Source organism: Zea mays, chromosome 2 (genome assembly GCF_902167145.1).
Source record: "Zea mays cultivar B73 chromosome 2, Zm-B73-REFERENCE-NAM-5.0, whole genome shotgun sequence".
NCBI classification, from domain to species: Eukaryota; Viridiplantae; Streptophyta; class Magnoliopsida; order Poales; family Poaceae; genus Zea; species Zea mays.
Genome location: NC_050097.1, coordinates 206,656,227 through 206,677,691, shown reverse-complemented (window position 1 = coordinate 206,677,691; position 21,465 = coordinate 206,656,227). Strand labels below are relative to the sequence as shown.

At 50.1% G+C, this 21,465-nt stretch overlaps 1 protein-coding gene and 1 pseudogene across 1 annotated transcript; one reads left to right on the top strand and one right to left on the bottom strand.

Moving 5' to 3' along the window:
- Positions 1-1,428: 1,428 nt before the first annotated feature.
- Positions 1,429-3,077, top strand: LOC100282611 (cytokinin-O-glucosyltransferase 2). The gene has a single exon (NM_001155519.3). The coding sequence runs from the start codon at positions 1,521-1,523 to the stop codon at positions 2,961-2,963; it is 1,443 nt and encodes a 480-aa protein (NP_001148991.2). The 5' UTR covers positions 1,429-1,520; the 3' UTR covers positions 2,964-3,077.
- Positions 3,078-7,827: 4,750 nt separating this feature from the next.
- LOC103647681 (transcription termination factor MTEF18, mitochondrial-like) overlaps positions 7,828-21,465 on the bottom strand; it is a 69,015-nt pseudogene continuing 55,377 nt past the window's right edge.

Sequence of the window (21,465 nt, the reverse complement as noted above, 5' to 3'; positions counted from 1 at the left end):
TTCCTATGAGGAGTCAAGGGGAGGGCAGGCGCACAACGATAGAGGGACGACATTAGGATTCAACTTAATGTTTGCATCGTTTGACTCAATGATGGCCTTTCTGATCTCATTCATATTCCGAGTTCCATTTTCCTTTTGCCTCAATGATGGCTTTTCTGATCTCATTCGTTTTCCGATGCATAAAAAGTCATATTTCTTGGTCTAGGTATCTCTCTTTGCAAATAGAGATGCCGAGGCCCCTACTTACCTTCTGGGTTTTAGGGGGGAAGAAGAGTGGGTTAGCGGGCTTCTTTCACTGTGTCTTTTGACTATGCTTTTATCAGCGAGGCGACACTGACTGTCTAGGACCTTTTAGCAAAGGTGAGAAGAAAGGGTGACTAAAGGCCAACTCAGACAAGAGCCTTCAAAGACTCAATCTTTTAGAGAAGATGGTAAAGAAAAGGTGTAGAGAATAAATATAGAATCCGTCTAGATAGCAATCTTTTAGAGAAGATCGTAAAGAAAAGGTGTAGAGAATAAATATAGAATCCGTCTAGATAGCATCGGCAACTCGTTCACACACAACAAGGGGATCACGAGGGATTGGAGGGGTCATTTCCCCTTCAATTCCCTCCAATCCCTCCGTGATCCTCGGTCACCAAATCAGCCAAACGAGATGGAAATCCCATTTCATCTGGATATCAAAATTTATGATTTGGTCTTTATCTGAAAAAATAACGAAAAAACAAAAGTAAATCTGGCTCCACAATGTTTGGTACTCCCATCTATTTTGGCATCGTCTCCGTTTATTTGGCAGTTATACAGATACCTCCAAATTTTACACGTTTAGCCGTATGGATGGTATCATTATAAAATTTCTATGGTACCATTATAAAATTTCTCTTTTATCATGTACTCACTCTGATCTAAAATAGTAGTTGTTTTAAAGAATTAATGAGTTCATACAATTTTTAATGTATGTGTTATATATATATATATATATATATATATATATATATATATATATATATATATATATATATATATATATATATATATATATATATATATATATAATTTTGTTTGTTTGTTTGCAATTGGCTGCTCCTTGGTTGCAAAATCCAAAGTTTCTTCCGCACTCAACGCCGCCTCCACCAACTATTTCGGGTCAGCGTTTACCTGGACTCCTGGAGCATAGCAGCCGAGGCATCCCGGTCCCGGATTCGCTTCCTATTCCTATGCGTGCTACGGTGCTAGCCGCCAGCAACGGGCTGACCTTCAGCGTCACCAAAGACCAAACTGGTCTCGCTCGAGCGGCACATGTGCCGCCGCCGCCCATCCTATCAGCGTCCGTTTCGACACGGCTGGTTCCATTCCAATTTCCATCCATCCCATTCCTCTCCCGTCGTGTCTGACCTTATCTGCAGCAGTGCAGTCTCCAGCTCTTCCCACACGGCCACACCCCGACACCGGCATGGCCACATCCCTTTCCCTTAAATAGACGCCATCGCCGCCGAGCCGCGCATTGGGATCGTGCGGCAATGGCGGCGGCGGCGGCGGCGCACGTGCTGGTGTTCCCGGCCCCTGCGCAGGGCCACCTCAACAGTTTCCTCCACTTCTCCACGGGGCTCCTCCGCGCGGGCCTCCACGTCACCTTCCTGCACACCGACCACAACCTCCGCCGCCTCGGTACTGCTGCCGCCGAGGCTACGGTCGCCTCGCCGCGTCTCCGCTTCCTATCCGTGCCCGACGGCCTCCCCGACGACGACCCGCGCACCGTCGACGGCCTCCCGGAGCTCATGGAGTCCCTGCGCACCAAGGCCAGCGCCTCGTACCGCGCACTGCTCGCCTCGCTGCGCGCGGGAGGCGGAGGCTTCCCGCCGGTGACGTGCGTCGTTGCCGACGGCATAATGCCGTTCGTGGTCGACGTCGCAGAGGAGCTTGGAGTCCCGGCGATCTCCTTCCGTACGGTGAGCGCGTGCGCGGTCCTGGCGTACCTGTCCGTGCCCAAGCTCATCGCCCTCGGCGAGCTCCCCTTCCCCGAAGGTGGCGACCTCGACGCGCCCATCCGCGGCGTCCCGGGGATGGAGAGTTTCCTGCGTCGACGAGACCTCCCGATCCAGTTCCGCCAGCTCACCAGCACGTACGAGGAGCCCTTGGTAGCGGCGGTGGTCGCGGCCACCGTGCACAGCTGCTGCAAGGCCAGAGCTCTCATCGTCAACACGACCACGTCCCTGGAGAGGTCATCCCTCGGGCACCTCACGCAGGAGATGCGCGACGTATTCGCCGTCGGGCCTCTGCACGCCATGTCCCCCGCGCCGGCGGTGGCCTCGAGCCTGTGGCGCCCCGACGACGGGTGCATGGCGTGGCTCGACAACCAGCAGGCGGAGCGGGCCGTGGTGTACATCAGCCTGGGTAGCCTCGCCGTCATCTCCCACGAGCAGTTCACCGAGTTCCTGCACGGGCTCGTCGCCACCGGCTACCCGTTCCTCTGGGTGCTCCGCCCGGATATGCTCGTGGCCAGCCAGGACGCCGCGCTCCGGGAAGCCATCGGCGCGGTCGGGAAAGACAGGGCGTGCGTCGTGCCGTGGGTGCCGCAGCGAGACGTGCTGCGGCACCGCGCCGTGGGGTGCTTTCTGACGCACAGCGGGTGGAACTCGACGATAGAGGGCATCGTCGAGGGCGTGCCCATGGTGTGCTGGCCCTTCTTCGCCGACCAGCAGATCAACAGCCGCTTCGTAGGCGCCGTGTGGAGGAACGGGCTGGACATGAAGGACGTGTGCGACAGAGTTGTGGTGGAGAGCACGGTGAGGGAAGCAATGGAGTCCGAAGAGATCAGGAGGTCGGCTCATGCTCTGGCGGAGCAGGTGAAGCGTGACGTCGCCGACGACGGGGCATCGGCGTTGGAATTCAAGCGCCTCATCAGCTTCATCACGGAGCTCAGCACGTCAGCAGCACAGGGAACCCCATCTTCAAAATCGTGAAGTGAATGAATGAATCGAAAGTAAACTTGATAGATACGCACCGGATTCAACAACCGGCTGAGGGGTGTTTTGGAATGTTATTTTTGAAGGAATTTCTATTTTCTCAATAGAAAATGAACTAATCTCTCTGCGTAAAATGAAAATCCCTTAGAAAAATAAGGTTACCAAACTAACCTTTATCTCTACTACTCTATAAGAACGTAGTGTGTACGTCCACAGTAGCGCCACCATGCCCCCGCCCCGCGAGTCGTCCCTGTCTCACCGCCTCGCGTCCCGCTATCGCGTTGATGCCTCCCCACCGAAATTTTTACGCCTCGTGTCCCGCTATATGTGCCCCCGCCCCGACGGCCCCTCCTCGCCTGCAAGGCCTCGCGATTCCAACACACGCGCACCCCCTCCCCTCGGCGCCCCTCGCTTCCACCCGCCCCGACCCCCCCGTCTTCCCCCAGCCGCGCAATGCTTGCCTTAGCCTTCGCCTCGACAGAGGACGCACGGCCGCTGCGCCCCGCCCTGCTCGCGGTGACCCCCTCCCTCCCCTTGATAGTCGTCGCCGCACCCACCTCCACTAGCGATGCCCCCTGCCACCCATCAACGCACGCCTCTTCCCCCGCCCCGTTCGCCCGAGATCTACCGCGACAGCCGCAGTAGGACGGACACAAGGGCTTTGAAGTAGTTGGTGGCTGCGAGGCCGAGACGGGATAGATTGAGAGAGGTGGGCAAATGGCGACATCGTCGTCGTCGCTTTGCTCCAGCTTCGCCTCCCTGCGGACCGCCTCAATCGGCCACCCTCGCGTCATCACGTCATCTACGCCCAGGTTAGTTTCCCCTTCCCTGAGGTATGAATTGTTGGATCTCTGATATACCTGTTCAAACGTCAGGTCAAGTCGAGGTTAGGTCGTGGGTCGTTTGACATGGCCCGCGCCCAGCCCGTGCATAGTGTCGGGTCGGGTTGGCTCATGCCTCCCAATTAGACGCGGCAGGTCGATTGTTTTTGGGTTGGATTGGGTTTTTGGCTTGGGTCAGATTTTGGGTCAAAAACCATGGACCGTACTTAGTACGTGGATTGTTGTGGGTCAAAAGCTATGGCCATACCTGCCTGTCACATTAGTCGAATCCGGTGTCCCATGGTCAGGTCTAATCTCCGATTACAAGGGGTTAGGTTGTCACTATGTGCAACTCAAGTGAGTCTATCATGTATCAAGATAGATCTTTTATAAATAAATCTACTAAATTTTTTAGTCGTATTTATATATTCAACAACTATCACTATATAGTTTCTCGGTTCACCCTCCATTTGGATCACTATGTCCCTCAAATAGCATATGATACATAGTATAGTGAAGTCCATAATTTATTGTACTACTCAAGTAGTGCATACTTATTTTAAATGCATACCAATGATCATCTTAACAAATCAACTCAATTTACTAACTACAAAGGAAATATCAGGTCTAGTAAAACAAACAACCAGATGGAGATGAATGATAGCCAATAAGCATAAGGCAACCTTAGTTTTCTTTCTAAATCTTTACTCAATCCCTCCAACACCAAATTAAAAACAATCGATAGATTATATTTGCAGCAGTCCAAACAACTAGCTTTAATCCGAAACGAAAGATGCTCTCGAGCCAACAAGTGGTTGAATATTCTTGGTGATGATGGAAGAACACAACGGAGCAATTGAACCGACTAGAATCAAGTGTTTGAGTGAGTATTTTTGGTGATGATGGAAGAACACAACGGAACAACGGAAAAATTGTGCTTTCTATTTCAATGAGAACGAAGAAAAAACCTAAATAAAAAACACCACAATAAACTAGTTGTTATATGCTTTAGAAAAGTTCTTAGAATACAAGGAACCCAAAGAAACAAACGAATCACAAAAGAGACACCCAAAACTCTTCTTAACAAAATGAACTTAAACTTCTTTCACAATTATTTATAAAATATGGAATCACTAACTCAATAGATATGTATCTGTAAAACAAAGATTGAATCAAACAAGAAAAAAATAGCAACTCCCATACACAACCGATTTATCTATCCGACCGGTTAATCCTTCTATTTTGTTAACTTCCGATCTCCTGCATACACAGCATCAACTTACTCACCCAGCATAGTACCAGTTCTTTTTCATCAGGTGTTCAAGAAAGCATAATGCACTGCTTGTCTGTCTTCAAATCACTAACTTTTGTCATAATGCTTCAAAGTTATGATTATCTGACTCAAGAACTGCCTTTTCAGTTTTCACCACGGTATCTATACAAACAGGTCACAATAGAATGATTATCACAAGTAAAAAAAACAGAGAAAACGCATATTTATGCAGTGATCTGGTGATTACATCTCAAGTGGCGAGATGCCAATCACTATTTGAATGGGAGCAGTCTGCTTGAACCTCATTCTGTTCAAGAAAACCCTCTCAGAGAAAACAGTGGTCAGACCAGAAATTAGGAAAAGAGAATTAGCCCTGTAAAGAATGTCATCAGCTACTAACTTCTATTAAAAAACAGACAACCTGAGAGATCCCAATGTCAAATATGAACAAAGTTATGTACCTAGAAATAATCTTTAATAAATATTGCAGAATACCTATTTTTAGCAACATATCTTTACAGTTAGTCAAGGAATAAATCAAGTTGCACAGGGAAAATGCATTCAGAAAAATTAGGAAGGTAGATTGGACAGTGGTAAATCAAAGGATACTAATGGAATTCGCAGCAATTAACCCAACAGCTCCAGAAGTTTCATTTAGAATGGTGTAAATCACAGAACAGAAGCAACATATCATTTGACTGCTTATGCTGGTTTTCATTTGCAACAGCATAGAATAGCTTGAGGAGTGCCTGAAGTGTCGCAAAGTTTGATTTGCAAGAACTGACTTGATTGACCGCATGCAGGCTTCCGGAAAGAAAAAAAACAGAGATACTACCACTTTAATCTCTGTAGAAAGCACTGAGAGTAAGAATGGTCGAACAAGAAGCAGGGCACCATCAATTGCTTATTAATGCAAAAAACACCGCATAAGTAGTAACCATCTCAAACATGTAGCTGGAAAGAAAGAACAACATAACAAGCACTCAAACTAATTAATCATTAATGATGTAAGTTAAGGATTTACAACAACCATGGTGGCACTGGCAGTTTAGTTTTGCTGATAACACACGGTCACTTGGGACTTGCACAGTTTTATGAACTAATCAGCCCCCCCCCCCCCCCCCACCCCCAAAAAAAACTGCTCATGAACGAAGAAGCAAAGCATGTTCAGCACAGACAGTGGCGAAGCTATAGCGAATATATAGGGGTGCACCTCCCTTGTGGGTGCATAAGGATGAGATGTGGGTGATACATATATGGTGAAAATTTAACTATTATAACTAATTTTTGGGTGCATGTGTATCCACAAGCTAATATGTAGTTTCGCCCCTGAGCACAGAATCCGATTCCTGTTAAATCGTCAAGCATGGGAGGGGAGATCCATCTCGGGAAAGAGGCTGCGGATGAGGCGCAAGCTCTTCCCTGCCGTGGTTGGCCTCGGCATCTCCTTCTTCGTAGTTGCGGCGACAGCGGCGGTGGGCGGTGGAGTTGTCGGCGACGGAGACGGATCGATCATCCTGATTTGGGGCGGCGTGACGTAGACGGTGCTTTTGGGATCGTCGCGTGGCCAGTTGGCGTCGTAAACAACCCCGTAGCCTCCGTCGGTGGACTGCGACACGATCGTGGCTTTGAGCCAGAACACGAGAACCTGCCCCGTCTTCAGCGCCGCAGTCCTCGTGCGGACATGAACCACCGTCCCAGGGCTCAGACGCGTGGGGATGCCAGGAGTATCTCCGCCTGCGTAAATGTCCGAAGATGGAGCGGACCGAGGCGGCGGCGGCGGCGGCGGCGGAGAGGCGGGGGTGCACCGAGACGAAGCGGGAGGCCTGTGCCGTGGGGACGCGCCGCCGACGGTCGGGCCTCGGGAACGGGCTATGGTCGACGATGGGATATTCTGATGCGGTGAACGAGGGTAAGGACCCCAGACGGCGTCTCTCGGGCCGTGTCGCGGCGACGGAGTCACGGACGGCTTCTTGGCGACCGACCTCGTGGGTCCCAAGGGCATGGAAATCCTGCGTTGGCGAATGCTCCGCATGCCGGCAGAAGACGATCGACGAGAAGCTGGGTGGATTGCGGAGGGCGACGGCGATTGAGCAGAGACGCTGGGTGGAATTTGCGCAAGGCGACGGCGAGGCAGCAGAGAAATCACGCGGCAGAAGAACGGAAGGGGAGGGCGCTGGGTTTAAGGGAAGTAGGCCGCTGGACTGGATCCAGATCTGGGCCAGCCAAGCCCGACCCGAAGTTGGATGGCTGGGCCACCAGATGCCGTGGTTCGAGTTCGATCTGAAGTTGGAAGTCGTTGTGAGGGCCGAGATGACCGAATGAATCGAGGCCAGTTTTTTTCCCCCTTTTTTCAGCGGTTGGGCTCTCGCGGCTGGGAGCCCATCTATTGTCCACTTCTTCCCTCCTTTAGGCAGAATCCGTTTGCAGCAAATAATAGACATTGCTATGTTTGTTTCACATGTACAACAGTAAGGACTCCGTTAGGTACTACCAGATGAACTGTGGTAGTTAACTGTTGTCAAGAATGTGATGAATACACCATGTTGTTCCAGTAAGTGCATAGCCACAGGAGGAACGTGGAAATTGGAATGAACGGAGTTCAAATTTACAGCACAGCATTACCACAATCAAGTTACAAGGTTTGCTGTCTGATTGGCGTATCCCTTTCCTGCTACATCCTGCGACCTCAACAGTGAAAAAGGATACACATGGCAAATAGTCTGTACCATTAACAATCAATGTCAATATAATACTAGACATCTAATTATATGTCGTGTGGATACTGATAGATGTTCTTGAGATAATACTCCATATGTATTCCTGAAGAAAAACACTCAAGCCACAACTTTAGAGCTGCAGGATACACAAGGTAAAGGGTACTGTCGGCGTTTCGAGACCGGGGGTCCCTAAGCCGACGAGTGAATGTCGCCACGTGCCCCAGCCCAGATGGGTCGACGCGAGGCCGAGCGCGAAGGGGGGAAGTGAGGTGGCCGGTGACGGGCGTGAGAGAGGTGGAAATCCCGCGGCCTTCGTGTTCGTCCCGCGCCCAGGTCGGGTGCGCTTGCAGTAGGGGTTACAAGCGTCCACGCGGGAGAGGGAGCGAGCGGCTTCAAGCGAGCGCCTGTCTCGTCCTCGTCCCCGCGCGGCCGACCCTCTCTAAGAGGGCCCTGGTCCTTCCTTTTATAGGCGTAAGGAGAGGATCCAGGTGTACAATAGGGGGTATAGCAGAGTGCTACGTGTCTAGCGGAGGAGAGCTAGCGCCCTAAGTACATGCCGTCGTGGCAGCCGGAGAGATTTTGGCACCCAGCTGGTGTGATGTCATGGCCGTCGGAGGAGTGCTGGAGTCTGGCGGAGGGACAGCTGTCGGAGCTGTTGAGTCCTTGCTGACGTCCTCTTGCTTCCGTAAGGGGGCTGAGAGCAGCCGTCGTCACAGAGTATGCGGGGCGCCATCATTGCCTATCTGGCAGAGCGAGCCAGATGGGACGCCGGTCTTGTCCCCATGGCCCGAGTCAGTTCGGGGTAGGGTGATGATGGCGCCTCCTGTCGACGTGGCCGGTCTGCGCCCTAGGTTGGGCGATGTGGAAGCTCCTCCGAAGCCGAGGTCGAGTCTGTCTTCCGTGGCCGAGGTCGAGTCCGAGCCCCTGGTTCGGGCGAGGCGGAGACCGTCGGCTGAGGCCAGGGCGGAGTCCGAGCCCTGGGGTCGGGCGAAGCGGAGTTCGTCGTCTTCTGGGGCTGAGCCTGAGTCCGAGCCCTGGGTCGGGCGGAGCGGAGTTCGTCGTCTTCCGGGGCTTAGCCCGAGTCCGAGCCCTGGGTCGGGCGGAGCGGAGTTCGTCGTCTTCTGGGGCTGAGCCCGAGTCCGAGCCCTGGGTCGGGCGGAGCGGAGTTCGTCGTCTTCCGGGGCTTAGCCCGAGTCCGAGCCCTGGGTCGGGTGGAGCGGAGTTCGTCGTCTTCCGGGACTTAGCCCGAGTCCGAGCCCTGGGTCGGGCGAAGTGGAGCTTCCTATGGTGCCTGCGACCGGGCCTGACTGCCTGTCAGCCTCACTCTGTCAAGTGGCACCGCAGTCGGAGCGGCGCAGGTGGCGCTGTCTTTCTGTCAGGCCGGTCAGTGGAGCGGCGAAGTGACGGCGGTCACTTCGGCTCTGTCGGCTGGGGCGCGCGCGTCAGGATAAAGGTGTCAGGCCGCCTTTGCATTAAATGCTCCTGCGATTTGGTCGGTCGGTGCGGCGATTTGGTCAGGGTTGCTTCTTGGCGAAGACAGGGCCTCGGGCGAGCCGGAAATATGTTCGCCGCTGGAGGGGGGCCTCGGGCGAGACGGAAATCCTCCAGGGTCGGCTGCCCTTGTCCGAGGCTAGGCTCGGGCGAGGCGTGATCGAGTCCCTCGAATGGACTGATCCCTGACCTAATCGCACCCATCAGGCCTTTGCAGCTTTATGCTGATGGGGGTTACCAGCTGAGAATTAGGAGCCTTGAGGGTACCCCTAATTATGGTCCCCGACAGTAGCCCCCGAGCCTCGAAGGGAGTGTTAGCACTCGCTTGGAGGCTTTCGTCGCACTTTTTTGCAAGGGGACCAGCCTTTCTCGGTTGCGTTTTGTTCCGGTGGGTGCGTGCGAGCGCACCCGCCGGGTGTAGCCCCCGAGGCCTCGGAGGAGTGGTTTGACTCCTCCGAGGTCTTAATGCCTCGCGTAATGCTTCGGCTGGTCTGGTCGTTCCCTCATGCGAGCTGGGCGTAGCCCGGGTGTACGGTCGGGTCCCAAGTTCTCGGGCTGGTATGTTGACGCTGTCAACGGTTCGGCCGGAGCCGGGTTTGCGAGAGCAGCCCTCGAGCCTCTGCACAGGGCGAGAGGGCGATCAGGGACAGACTCGACTTTTTTACATACGCCCCTGCATCGCCTTTCCGCAAGGAGGAGGGGGGGAGAGCGCCATGTTTCCCTCGATGGGCGCCGAACATGGTGTCTCCGGTGAGCTGCAGGCGGGTAATCCGAGTGGACGTCCGTGCCCCGTTCGTTAGGGGTCGGCTAGGGGCCCAGAGGCGCGCCCAAAAGTACCTGCGGGTGATCTGCCGGACCCGGTCCCCTGGCGACGGGGTCCGAGGGCTCGATGCCTCCCTCTGATGGGATTCCGTTACAAGATCGTTCCCGCTGGTCTCAGAAATGTCCTAGGGTACCTCGGGAGCGTAGCCCGAGCCTTGGTTATGTATCGAACGTACCCATGGTCATCCCTCGCTCTATGTCTGAGGCGGCTGTGAACCCTTCGGGGGCCAGCCTTCGAACCCCTGATCAGTAGTGGGCGCGGAGCCCGAGTAGCCTGAGGCGGCCGTTGAACCCTTTCGAGGGGCCGGCCTTCGAACCTCTGACCAGTAGTGGGTGTAGAGCCCACGCGATCTGAGGCGGCTGTCGAACCCTTCCGAGGGGCCAGCCTTCGAACCTCTGATCAGTAGGGAGGCTCGGAGCCTGGTTCCTTCACGGGGAAGGATCCTTTTCGGGGTATCCCCCTTTCCCGGTCCCTGTTGCAAGAGAGAGAAAGAGGAAAAAAGGAAAAGGATACGAAATCGAACGACGCGGCGTACCTTTTTTGACGCGGTCATTATGGCGAAGGCGAAGCGTCGTCCGCTTCTCCTGCTAGAGGCGCCGCCTGTCCCGCCGCGGAGTTAATGCGACGGGGCGAGTGGTTCGCGAGGCGGTCGTTGCGCGTGCGCGAGCCGTTCGAGGAACGGAACACGGACGCGTTGTCTTCACGCCGTGAGAGAGGGTTCTCTCGTCGCCCCTGGATGGGACGTAGGCTGGGCTGACGACGTGACCGCTGCTCCTGCCCGCCTGCCACCACCATTACTGCCAGCCCATTTTTGGCCGTATTGACCGTCGCGCCAGGCTAGCGCTGCTGAGTCGTGCGCTGGGTCGCCTCGAGTCGCGGTATTGGTTCCGCAGTCGAGGAGGCGCGGTGGTGGCGCAAGTGGCGGTGCAGCTGCATGCACGAAGCATTCGGCGCGCCGGTCGCATGACGCGTGGGCCTAGGTCTCCATGCCGGGCGTGTTGGGAGTCGGAGAAGTGCGCCCATTTGGCGCGGTTGCATGCCGCCTGCATGGCTGCTCGCCCTCCCGCCCGTTGGTCTGGGCAAAAGTGGAGAGCCGCTTGCAACCGCTGGGCGGTTGCACGCACCGCGCGCGGCGGTTTGGCTTCTTCTGCTCTGAGCCGGCTTGCATGACGTGTGGGGCCCAGCCCCCGCGCCGTAGGGGAGGACCTTGGAGTGTGTTGGAGAAGACTCAGCCCATGACGGCTGGGGACGCAAGTAGGGAGAGTCGCCTTTAAAAGGAGGGTGACCCCTTGGAAGGCGACCATGTCTTCGCGCTCCCTTATGTATCGTGCCTTTCCACCTTCCAAGCCCCCGGATGGGGGATACCCACCGTCTTTCCGCCTCGTCGTTGGAGGAATGCAACTCCGCGGGAGTTGGTACCTTTCAGCCATCGTTCGGCTTCAAGGATTTTCATCAGCCGGCCCGGCTGTACCCCTCCACCGGCGGTCACCCGAGACGGTGACCACCAGCCCCTGGGTGGGGAGAAGCAAGCCGGGCTGCGATCTTGGTCCCACCCTCAGCTTCAAGGATGTTCATCATCCTCGCTGGGGTGGAGGCCGGGCTGAGCCGGAGCTCTACCTCCCGCGTGGGTCCGTGGGTCGGCCTCTCCTGCGGCGTTCGAGGGAGAGGGCGCTCACTGGCCCTGCGGGCAGGTCGGACTTCGACAACGCGGGGCTGGTCGACGGCGGACGTCGTCAGCCTCAACGCGTCGGGCTCATCGGCTTGGCTCCCGGTGCCCCCTCCTGCCGAGAGGCGGCTGTCACACCCGGGTTTTAGGGGCACCAAGACCCGGGCGCGAACATAAACACCAGATATGCTGGGACCAAGTCTCACACATATGATGTATAGTGGCACAGGATCGAATGTCACATCTTTATATATAACAGGAGTTCTATACAAAATAAATAATTACATTATAAGGAGACAACGGTCCAGCAACCCAAAGTTGACTGGGAGACGACGGCCTAGACCTCTCACGAACACATCGCAGCATCCTCCAAGCGCCTCATCCTGCGGTACCTGTTCTTGACCTGTGGGGGTGTGAGACAGCAAGAGTGAGCTCACATACGTTCATCGCTCAACAAGTTGTGGGGACTAATGTGTATGAACTCGCCAAAGGTGGGAGCTCATGTGAAGTGTAAGGCTTACCAAAGAGGATGGCTGAAGCTAAGCATTGCTTTTAAAGTTGGTCAAAATTTTATTAGCCATTACTAAGTATAAGTAAATACCAACCCAATTAAATAGTAGAACAGAAGTAACAACGTCACCTGCGATGCAATGCATATGACAAATTGAATTTAAGTTCCATAGATTAATCATGTGAGTGTCCGAGCTGCTCATGACCGTGAGCACGGCTAGTATACCAGTTTTACACTCTGCAGAGGTTGCGTATCTTTACCCACAAGTCATGTTACCCATCTGCCAAGGGATCGCGACTTCCCATACACCTCTACCGAGGAGGCGAGGCAGGGTAACACTACGAGGCCTTTACAAAGTTCCACTAGCTTTAGAAAACCCGCTACAGTTTATAGGAAGCTCCAATGCAGGAATCCCTTGCAGGACCGCCATCGCAGCAAAATCCTCCCGAGGGCCTCCCTACACTGACCACTCCCCTACTGCCCTTGCCCCTTTCGGGTAAGGTAGTCTTCCACTAGCTTTCCTAATTAATCGGCCAAGGGAGTCCCATTAAACCCTTGTGGTAGCACTGTTTTCCCGGGTGGTTCTCCATGTTCCAATTAACATAATGATCTTATCATGAACAGTAAATAGCAACTGATAACAAAAGTATGAATAATATGTATCTCAATGCCCAAATCCACATATAGCACTAGCAAGTACTACCCAGAAAGTTTAGTGGTAAACAAGGCATAAAGATAGACAAACTAGGGTAACCTATTAGGTCCCATCAAATTAACCTATGCAGATCATTATGATTAATTAGAACATGAGTGGGTAAAAGAAGTGATCAAGGGCACAACTTGCCTGGGACTTGAGATTCCAGGTACCAGGATGATCTTCAGATGACTCGTAGCCTCGCTCTAGTCGTAGCATTACAAACAAACAGTGTATAGGCAAAATTAACTTTACACCAAACATATATGCAAAATACATAATAATGATCTACGTATTGAAATAAGATCATAGGAACAGGAATCATTAATTTTGGAGTTATAGATTTTAGGTTATGAATTTCTGAAGTTATCAAGTACTTGGAATAGCATAACTCATGTGAATAATTTTAGTTCAAGTTTCATGACTAAACAAATTTACTAAGTGATAAACAATATTATTACAAAATTATAGAGACTGAAATGGGTCGATTTGGACTAAGTATGCATTTTCTATACATTAAACAAGTTCTGGCATTTATTTTTACACTAAAAATCTATTTCTAAATGATTTTATAGGTTTTTCTTTCCTGCCTGGGCTGCGCGCACTATTTACAGAGAACCCATGGGTCTCGGTGTAAATTGTTCCAAGACACAGTTTACCCATGCCGTGGACCGCGGGTTATTTTGAAAAAAATGCGGGGTCTCTTTAGGAAAACGGCCACCGAAGGGGTATGCTAAGATCCGAGCCACAGGATTAGAAACCGAGGGCAAGGATCAAATTGGCTAAGCACTGAACCGGTAGGTTTTCTGGTCCACCGGATTGAGGATCAACGGTGCAGATTTCAAATACATGTGATCACATATCCACCGTTGGATACCCGACGAACGACCCAGATCACAACGTTGGAACACTAGATGGAGATCTAATCTTATCCGCTTAACCTCGATCGGACGGTCCCGGATGCATCAATCCTCACAACTCCAGGACCCAATCCCGATTGTTGAACGAGCATCCCACGGTCGCGCCCACTTCATCCCTCCCGACACAATGGCCCTGTTTGGCACAGCTGCTGCTTGTTGAAAAAGCAGCTTATCTGATAAGCTGGTGAAAAGCAGCTTCTGGTTATTGGCTGCTTTTAGTGTATTCTGAGAAGCAGCTGAACTGATAAGCTGCTGCAGAAGTTAGCTGTTTGGTAGAACTTCTGCTTAAATTTGTGAAGAAGCTGAAAATAAGCTGTGCCAAACAGGGCCAATAGCGGCCGGCGCAAGCAGCTACCACGGCGGCGCCATCACCGGGGTTGCGCGAAAACGAGATGTGGTGACTGATTCTCAAGTCCAAATGAAGCTTTGCATAGAGGGGACTGAGGGGAACTTAACGGAGGTGCTTACCACCGTAAGAAGATGGAGTAGGAGCTCAGCCACCGGAAGATGCGGATTAAGGTGGTCGCGGTACGTCGGTGAGCAATTAGGAGCCACCCCACAGGAATTCGCTCTCCCCCGAGGTGCCCTACAAGTGCGGCACGATCGGGACAGCGCCCGCGCAACTCCAGAAAACGCAACGACGGAGCAGCGGCCGTTAATGGTGGCTGGGGGGTTTCTCCCGTGTACCCAAGATCTCCCGATTCTCCCCTCCTCCTGCACGCGGCGCACTCGTTGAGTTCCGCACAAGGGTGAACAAGAGGAGCGCACGCCCAGGGGTTTTATAGTCCGCACAGGGAAGCCTTTCCCCGGGAGAAGCGGCGGAGTCCATGGCGGCGCGGAGATCGGCGCCCAGTTGAGATTGGGGCGGAGTCCGTGTGGAGGGGACGAGCTGCCCGATTCCTGGTCCCACGCGCCAGCCAAGGTGAGCCCGCGCGTGCGTGTGAGGCTGAGGAGTTGGACGCGGCAATGACTGACAAGGGGCCCCACGCGGCAGTGGAACCACCGCGATTCAGCGCGCGAGAGGAGTAGGTGGGCCGACGGAATGGGATGAGGTGATGGGCTGAGAAATTTTGGCCCAAACACAAATATGTTCTTTCCTTTTTTTTTAATTTTCTATTTCGAATTTTTGGATTACTATATTCAAATATGATATGAATTTCAAGTCTAAGATTATATTTTAAATAAAACTAGATACACATATTCAAAAACCAGCATGAGGCATAATTAAATTTTATTTATTTAATTCTTTCACTACTTTATCCATTTAGATACATGCTTGTATGCATGAAAGAAAAAAATAACTCATAAACTCCAATTTTATTCTTCCAAATTAAAAAAATTACCTAATTTTCTTAAACCTATAATTTAGGGTTTACAGCGGCTGCCGCGCCGTGTGCACGGGAGGACCACCCAAGATGTCGCGCGCTGCTAGGGCGGTGTTCGTGTTCTGGGGCGGTCCTGCCTTTGCACCGGTACGGTGCCTCCGCATGGAGGTCGGCGCCCCACTCGTCCGGGAGGATCTGAGTGGGGGTCTGCCGGAGGGCTGACGACCCCTGTCGTCGGTGCCGAGGTGGAGGCGGCTCGAGAAGTCCCCGTTGCCGACGGGATCACCACCACCATCCGCGCTTCGGGTCTCCAGCTCTTTGTACTTGTCCTCGCCCCTCGAGCGTCGGCGTGGGCGAGGGCAAGATTGCAGCAGCATCCGCCCTGAGGCCCTCGCTGCTGCAGTTCGGCCACCCGGAGCGGGAGTCGTTGTTGCTGCTGCCAGAGCGGGCGACGGCGAGCCGCCCGTCAGTCTTCTGTTGCTCCGCAGCCCCCCCCATCGAGTGGGGTTGTTCGTACCTGCGGAGGTGGAACCGGAGTTCTGTTTGTAATGGCACTTTGAATGCCAGTGTTTTTGTTCATTGTGGCTGTCGAGGCCTGAACGTGTACGTAATTTCGGCATGGAGCCGTGTTTTTTCCTCATTTTCGAGCACTAAGACTCGCCTGTTGGTTGTCTGAACCGTTCACCAAGCGTGAGTCGCCCCGTGTAAGGGTGACGAGTGAGGTATCCGTATCCCGGAGGCGTAGGAGTCCCTCGGCTCGGTCAGCCTTGTTGTCCGAGGCTTCTCTTGCTCAGTTAAAGGAACCCCTCGACCGCTCTTCGATGAGCCGAGGCCAGGGGTAGCGGCGTCATCGTGAACAGAGGCAGAGTTGGCTCGAGAGGAAGACCTGGTCGGCCGGAGCCTGGCCGGGTCGTCCGTTAGCGGGACCGACGCCGGAATTGACCAGCCGAGGCCTCGGGTCGGGCTGACGTCCTCGGAGGACAGCTGGCCGAGGCCTCGGGGTGACCGGCCGAGCCGCCTGCTCGGGCCGGATTCCCGGAGAAGACCCTGGCGGCGACGGCCCGGGCTTGGTGATGACGCCGTCCTTCAGAGTGGAGGTCTTCGTACCGCGTCGCCGTCCGAGGCTGGGTCGGACTTCGCCGAAGGTGTTGTCGACGCCGAGGGTGCTACTGCTCCCTTCAAGCGTCAAGATCCGAGCCTGCAGGATCGGATCGTCTTGTAGCGTGTGTTTCCTACGGCCGCCGAGGCCAAAACACACCCTCGCCGTGTTGTGAAGTTGTGTCTCTTTTCCTCTTGCTTCGAGTACCCGGACTTTTTTGTCGGTAACAGAATTGTTTGTGCGAGCGAGAGCTGCTTCTCACGGAAGGTGATGAGTGAGGTATCCGTATCCCAGAGGCGTAGGAGTCCCTCGGCTCGGTCAGCCTTGCCGCTTACGCGCACTCTTACCCGTTGATAGTCGCCTAGAGGGGGGGGGGTGGATAGGCGAAACCTGAAAATTAAAACTTTATCCCCCAACTAGATCCTTTGATTAGTGGTTAGAACAAGATGAACAATTATCGGAGTATAAAAACTAAGTTCTTGCTAGTAAAGAGTAAAGCTTTCAAATAATGTGGAAGTGATAAATCAATACAACTAATAAGTCTATGATAATAAAGCAAGAAAGCTTAGATGAAAAGAGCACTAACTCAAGTTCTTTCTTGCGGAGTGTTGCTTCACTTAAATGAGTGTTTAACTTGAAGCAACACCAAATGATATGAGCAAAGAATAGTGCAAGAGAACTTAGAGTAAGGGAAAGCAAACAAATCACAAGCAAAAGCACAATGAACACGGGTGATTTGTTTTACCGAGGTTCGGCCCTCGAAGGCCTAGTCCCCGTTGAGGAGTCCACTTAAGGACGGGTCTTTTTCAACCCTTTCCCTCTCTCCCGATCACACAAGGATCGGCGAGCTCTTCTTCTTCTCAAGGATCACTCTCGATCCCACAAGGACCACCACAATCTTTGGTGTCTCTTGCTAGCTTTTACAAGCCTCCAACACTTTGGAGGAAGTTTGAATGGGAGTCAAAACTCCACGCACAAATGAACACAAAGATGAGGCACACACTATCTCTCAATGAATCTCACAAGGCACTAGGGCTAAACTCAATTGAGTAGCTCTCAATTGCTCGCTCTCTCTTTTGTGGCACTTGTGTTGGTTGTAGTGGGCTAGATCTTGTGTATAGGATGTATCAATGAATATAGGTGGTTGGGAGGGCTTGAGTATGTCAACTAGATGACTTGGAATGTTGCTTGGACTCCCACACCTTGAAGTGGCCGGTTGGGGTGGTATTTATAGCCACCATCCAATTTTGTAGCCGTTGGAGAAGCTGCTGGCGATGGGCGCACCGGACAGTCCGGTGCACACCGGACATGTCCGGTGCGCCAGCCACGTCATCCAATCCGTTGAGATTGGAGCTGGTCGACCGTTGGAGGCTTTGTCCTCATGTGGCACCGGACAGTCCGGTGCAGCACCGGACAGTCCGGTGCCCCTCTGACTTCTGCTCTGACACTCTGAATTCAACTGTACACTTTGCAGAGTCGACCGTTGCGCGCAGATGACCGTTGCTCCGCTGGCACACCGGACAGTCCGGTGTACACCGGACGGTCCGGTGAATTTTAGCGGAGCGACCTCCCACTTTCCCGAAGCTGGCCAGTTCAGAGCCGCTTCACTCTGGAGCACCGGACACTGTCCGGTGGTGCACCGGACAGTCCGGTGAATTATAGTGGGCTGCGCTTGAGAAACCCGAAGGTGAAGAGTTTGAAGGCAATCCTCCCTGGTGCACCGGACACTGTCCGGTGGCACACCGGACAGTCCGGTGCGCCATGCCAGGGAGCACTTCGGTTTCTCTTTGCTCCTTTTTTTTGAACCTTGTCTTGTTCTTTTTATTGGTTTTGAGTTGAATCTTTGACACCTGTAGAATATATGATCTAGAGCAAACTAGTTAGTCCAATTAGTTGTGTTGGTCATTCAACCACCAAAATCATTTAGGAAAAGGTTTAAAGCCTATTTCCCTTTCAATCTCCCCCTTTTTGGTGATTGATGCCAACACAAACCAAAGCAAATATATAAGAGCATAATTGAACTAGTTTGCCTAAGGTAAGTGCAAAGATTACTTGGAATTAAACCAATATTGATTTCATAAGATATGCATGAATGGTTTTTCTTTCTTATTTAACATTTTGGACCATACTTGCACCACAAGTTTTGTTTTGCAAATGTTTTGGAAATTCTTTTCAAAGTCTTTTGCAAATAGTCAAAAGTAAATGAATAGGATTCTTGAGAAGCATTTACAAGATTTGAAATTTTCTCCCCCTGTTTCAAATGCTTTTCTTTTGACTAAACAAAACTCCGCCTCAATAAATTTTCCTCTTAGTGTTCAAGAGGGTTTTAAGATATTAATTTTGAAAGGTGCTACTTTCTCCCCCACAAAGAGATACCAATTTGAAATTTACCAATTTTAAAACACTAGTTTTTAAAAATTAGGGTGATGGTGCGGTCCTTTTGCTTTGGGCTAATACTTTTACTAGTTTTTAAAAATTAGGGTGATGGTGCGGTCCTTTTGCTTTGGGCTAATACTTTCTCCCCCTTTGGCATGAATCGCCAAAAACGGATATTTAGAGTGAAATATAAGCCCTTTTCTTTCTCTCCCCCTTTGGCAAACAATTGAAATATTCCAATTGAAATAGAGATATGAGTGAAGATTATACCAAAGTGGAGAACTATGCGGAGTACCGACAAAGAGTGGATAATACCGATGGAGTTGAGTGGAAGCGTCGTCTTTGCCGAATATTCCATTTTCCTTTCAATCTACGACTTAATCATAGAGATCACTTGAAAGCACATTAGTCGTAGACATAAAGAGATATGATCAAAAAGATACATTAAATTAAGCATGATCATAGTTCTATACAACATAGATTTCTCCCCCTAAGTATGTGCATTGAGAGGAAGAACACATATTTTGGCCTAAAATGCCAATTGCACATAGTTAGGTTGATGAGAACATCTCTAAATCATATAGAATGTGAAGTGCATTGTGTCATAGGATAAGTGTGATGCTCATGACAGTTTATGCACTACTGAAAGCATGTTACAAATATTTTAAGCATTTTTCCTTAAGGATTTCAAAGAGGCTTAAGGACCATCCACCTTTGAGACAAAGGCAGCTTATCCTCGTTACAAGGTCAAGCTTTAAGCTCTTTGACAATAAGATTACTTCATCCAGGTTAACAAAGATGCATAAATGCAAGAATGAAATGTTTGAGAGGTTAAACTAGGTATGAAGCAGGGAAAATGCATGGACATGCTTTCTCTTCCTTTTATACAAGATATGTAAAGAAAGTATAGAACAGGAAGATTTAGGTACAAGTTTGAATGAAAGGGAGTGGTTTTACCCTTTTGTACCTTCACATAGAGACGCTCTCTTCATTGTGCTTTGTCCTTAGTCTTAGTTGCTTAAGACCTATACTTAACAACAATATATGGAAATACTTTGCACAAGAGAGAGTTCTTCAACTAGTGACCTTTTTCAAGTTATTGTTAGCATATATCAAATGGATCACAAGTTGCATAAATGAATCATGAATTCTCCTTTTTCCTTAGTGCATATCAAGATAGATGTCAATTAAAATTACCAATTGAAATCAAATTGAAATTATATGAGGCACTAAGAAGCATAAGTGATAATTGAAGTTGTTCAATGATCAACCAATATGCGATCAAGAGAACAACATAGGCAATAGATTTTCAAACAAGCTTAAAAATAGGAGAATCCAATAAGCATGCTACTTTAGAAATGAAAGCAACAATCCTTGATAAAAGCGACTTTATTTTAACAGGTTGGATTGATGTGTAGTAGCATACTATATGAGAAACATTATTCTCATGCAAGAGACTATATGAAATTACTAAGATCAAGCAATAGTCTCAACATAATCAAAATATAATAATGGACTCCCCCTAAAGATATGCATCAAGTAATTGAAAGAATTGATTTTGATGTATTCACTTTTAAGGACATAAAGGGAGACTCATTATACATCTTGATCGAGGCTTATGAATTTTGCAATAAACAACTTAAGCCTGGTAACCTCATAATGAAAAAGGATTTAGAATGCTTACAACCACACCATTGATTGTTGTGAAAACCTTATTGTCCAAGTAGGTGTTGTTGTTCTTGATGTTCTTCCTTTTTCATTTGAGTGTCCTCCTTTTGTATTTGTCTCTTTTTCCTTGAAAATACTCAAGAGACATGTTAATAGCGCAAGGGAGTAAATGGGAAAGGATGATTACTTTAGATAATTAGCATACATAATTCATCATCCACAAGTCACATAGACATGAAGTAAAATCCTTAACATCAGTGCATTTCATTTGAGAAAAATGAGTGAGCACCTTTTAAGCATTTTAATAATCATTGGAGATTTTACTTTATCATATTGAAGTTAGTTAATCATCACTTGGAAGCAGATCAATATGATAACATATATATAAATATCGCAAAGGCATTAAATAGATTCTAATGGACATGAGTTTTTAGAAGAATGAGATTGAATGCACATTTAGTTGAAATGAGTCCAATAAAGAATCTATTTCTCACAAGGGTAGATATGATAATTTAGATTAAATAGACATTGAGATGGGAACTAAATTTAACTAAGAAGATGAGTTCCCATACCTTTGCTTTTACCTCTCTTCCTTTGGGTGAAGAGCAACCCATGAGGCTTGTGGCATTAAACTTGCACTTACTCTCTTGTAGATTTTCATAAGTAAGCTCAAGAGAGATGTTAAGAACAACACAAGCACTAGTTTCCCTTTTTGTAATCATTTTTGATAAAGAATGAAAAGGTGAACTACTAAAGCATGGAAACTTCATAATATGAACTAGATTATTCCATGAAGTATGCCTAGTTTTAACTCATAAGACAAGCATGGTTAAAATCTTGAGTGAGACTACTTAAATTACTTAGATAAAAACATTAGTCTCACTTTTCTAGTTATAGAGAGAATTTTCCTTTTATAAGTGACCTAAGTATTTGAATTCCTTACATGACACCTTATTCTTTTAAGAACATGAAATATCTCTCTATATCTAGAACATGGCAATAATAGAATAATTAATGTAAAAACATGCCATGAGAACTTGCAACAATTTAAAGCATGTAGATTGTCATAATATAGAATTGATAAATACACAATCTACCATATGAGAGGAATT

Bases quoted from the DNA above. Each gene is read 5' to 3' on its own strand.
- LOC100282611 (NM_001155519.3), top strand. From the start codon at position 1,521: ATGGCGGCGGCGGCGGCGGCGCACGTGCTGGTGTTCCCGGCCCCTGCG.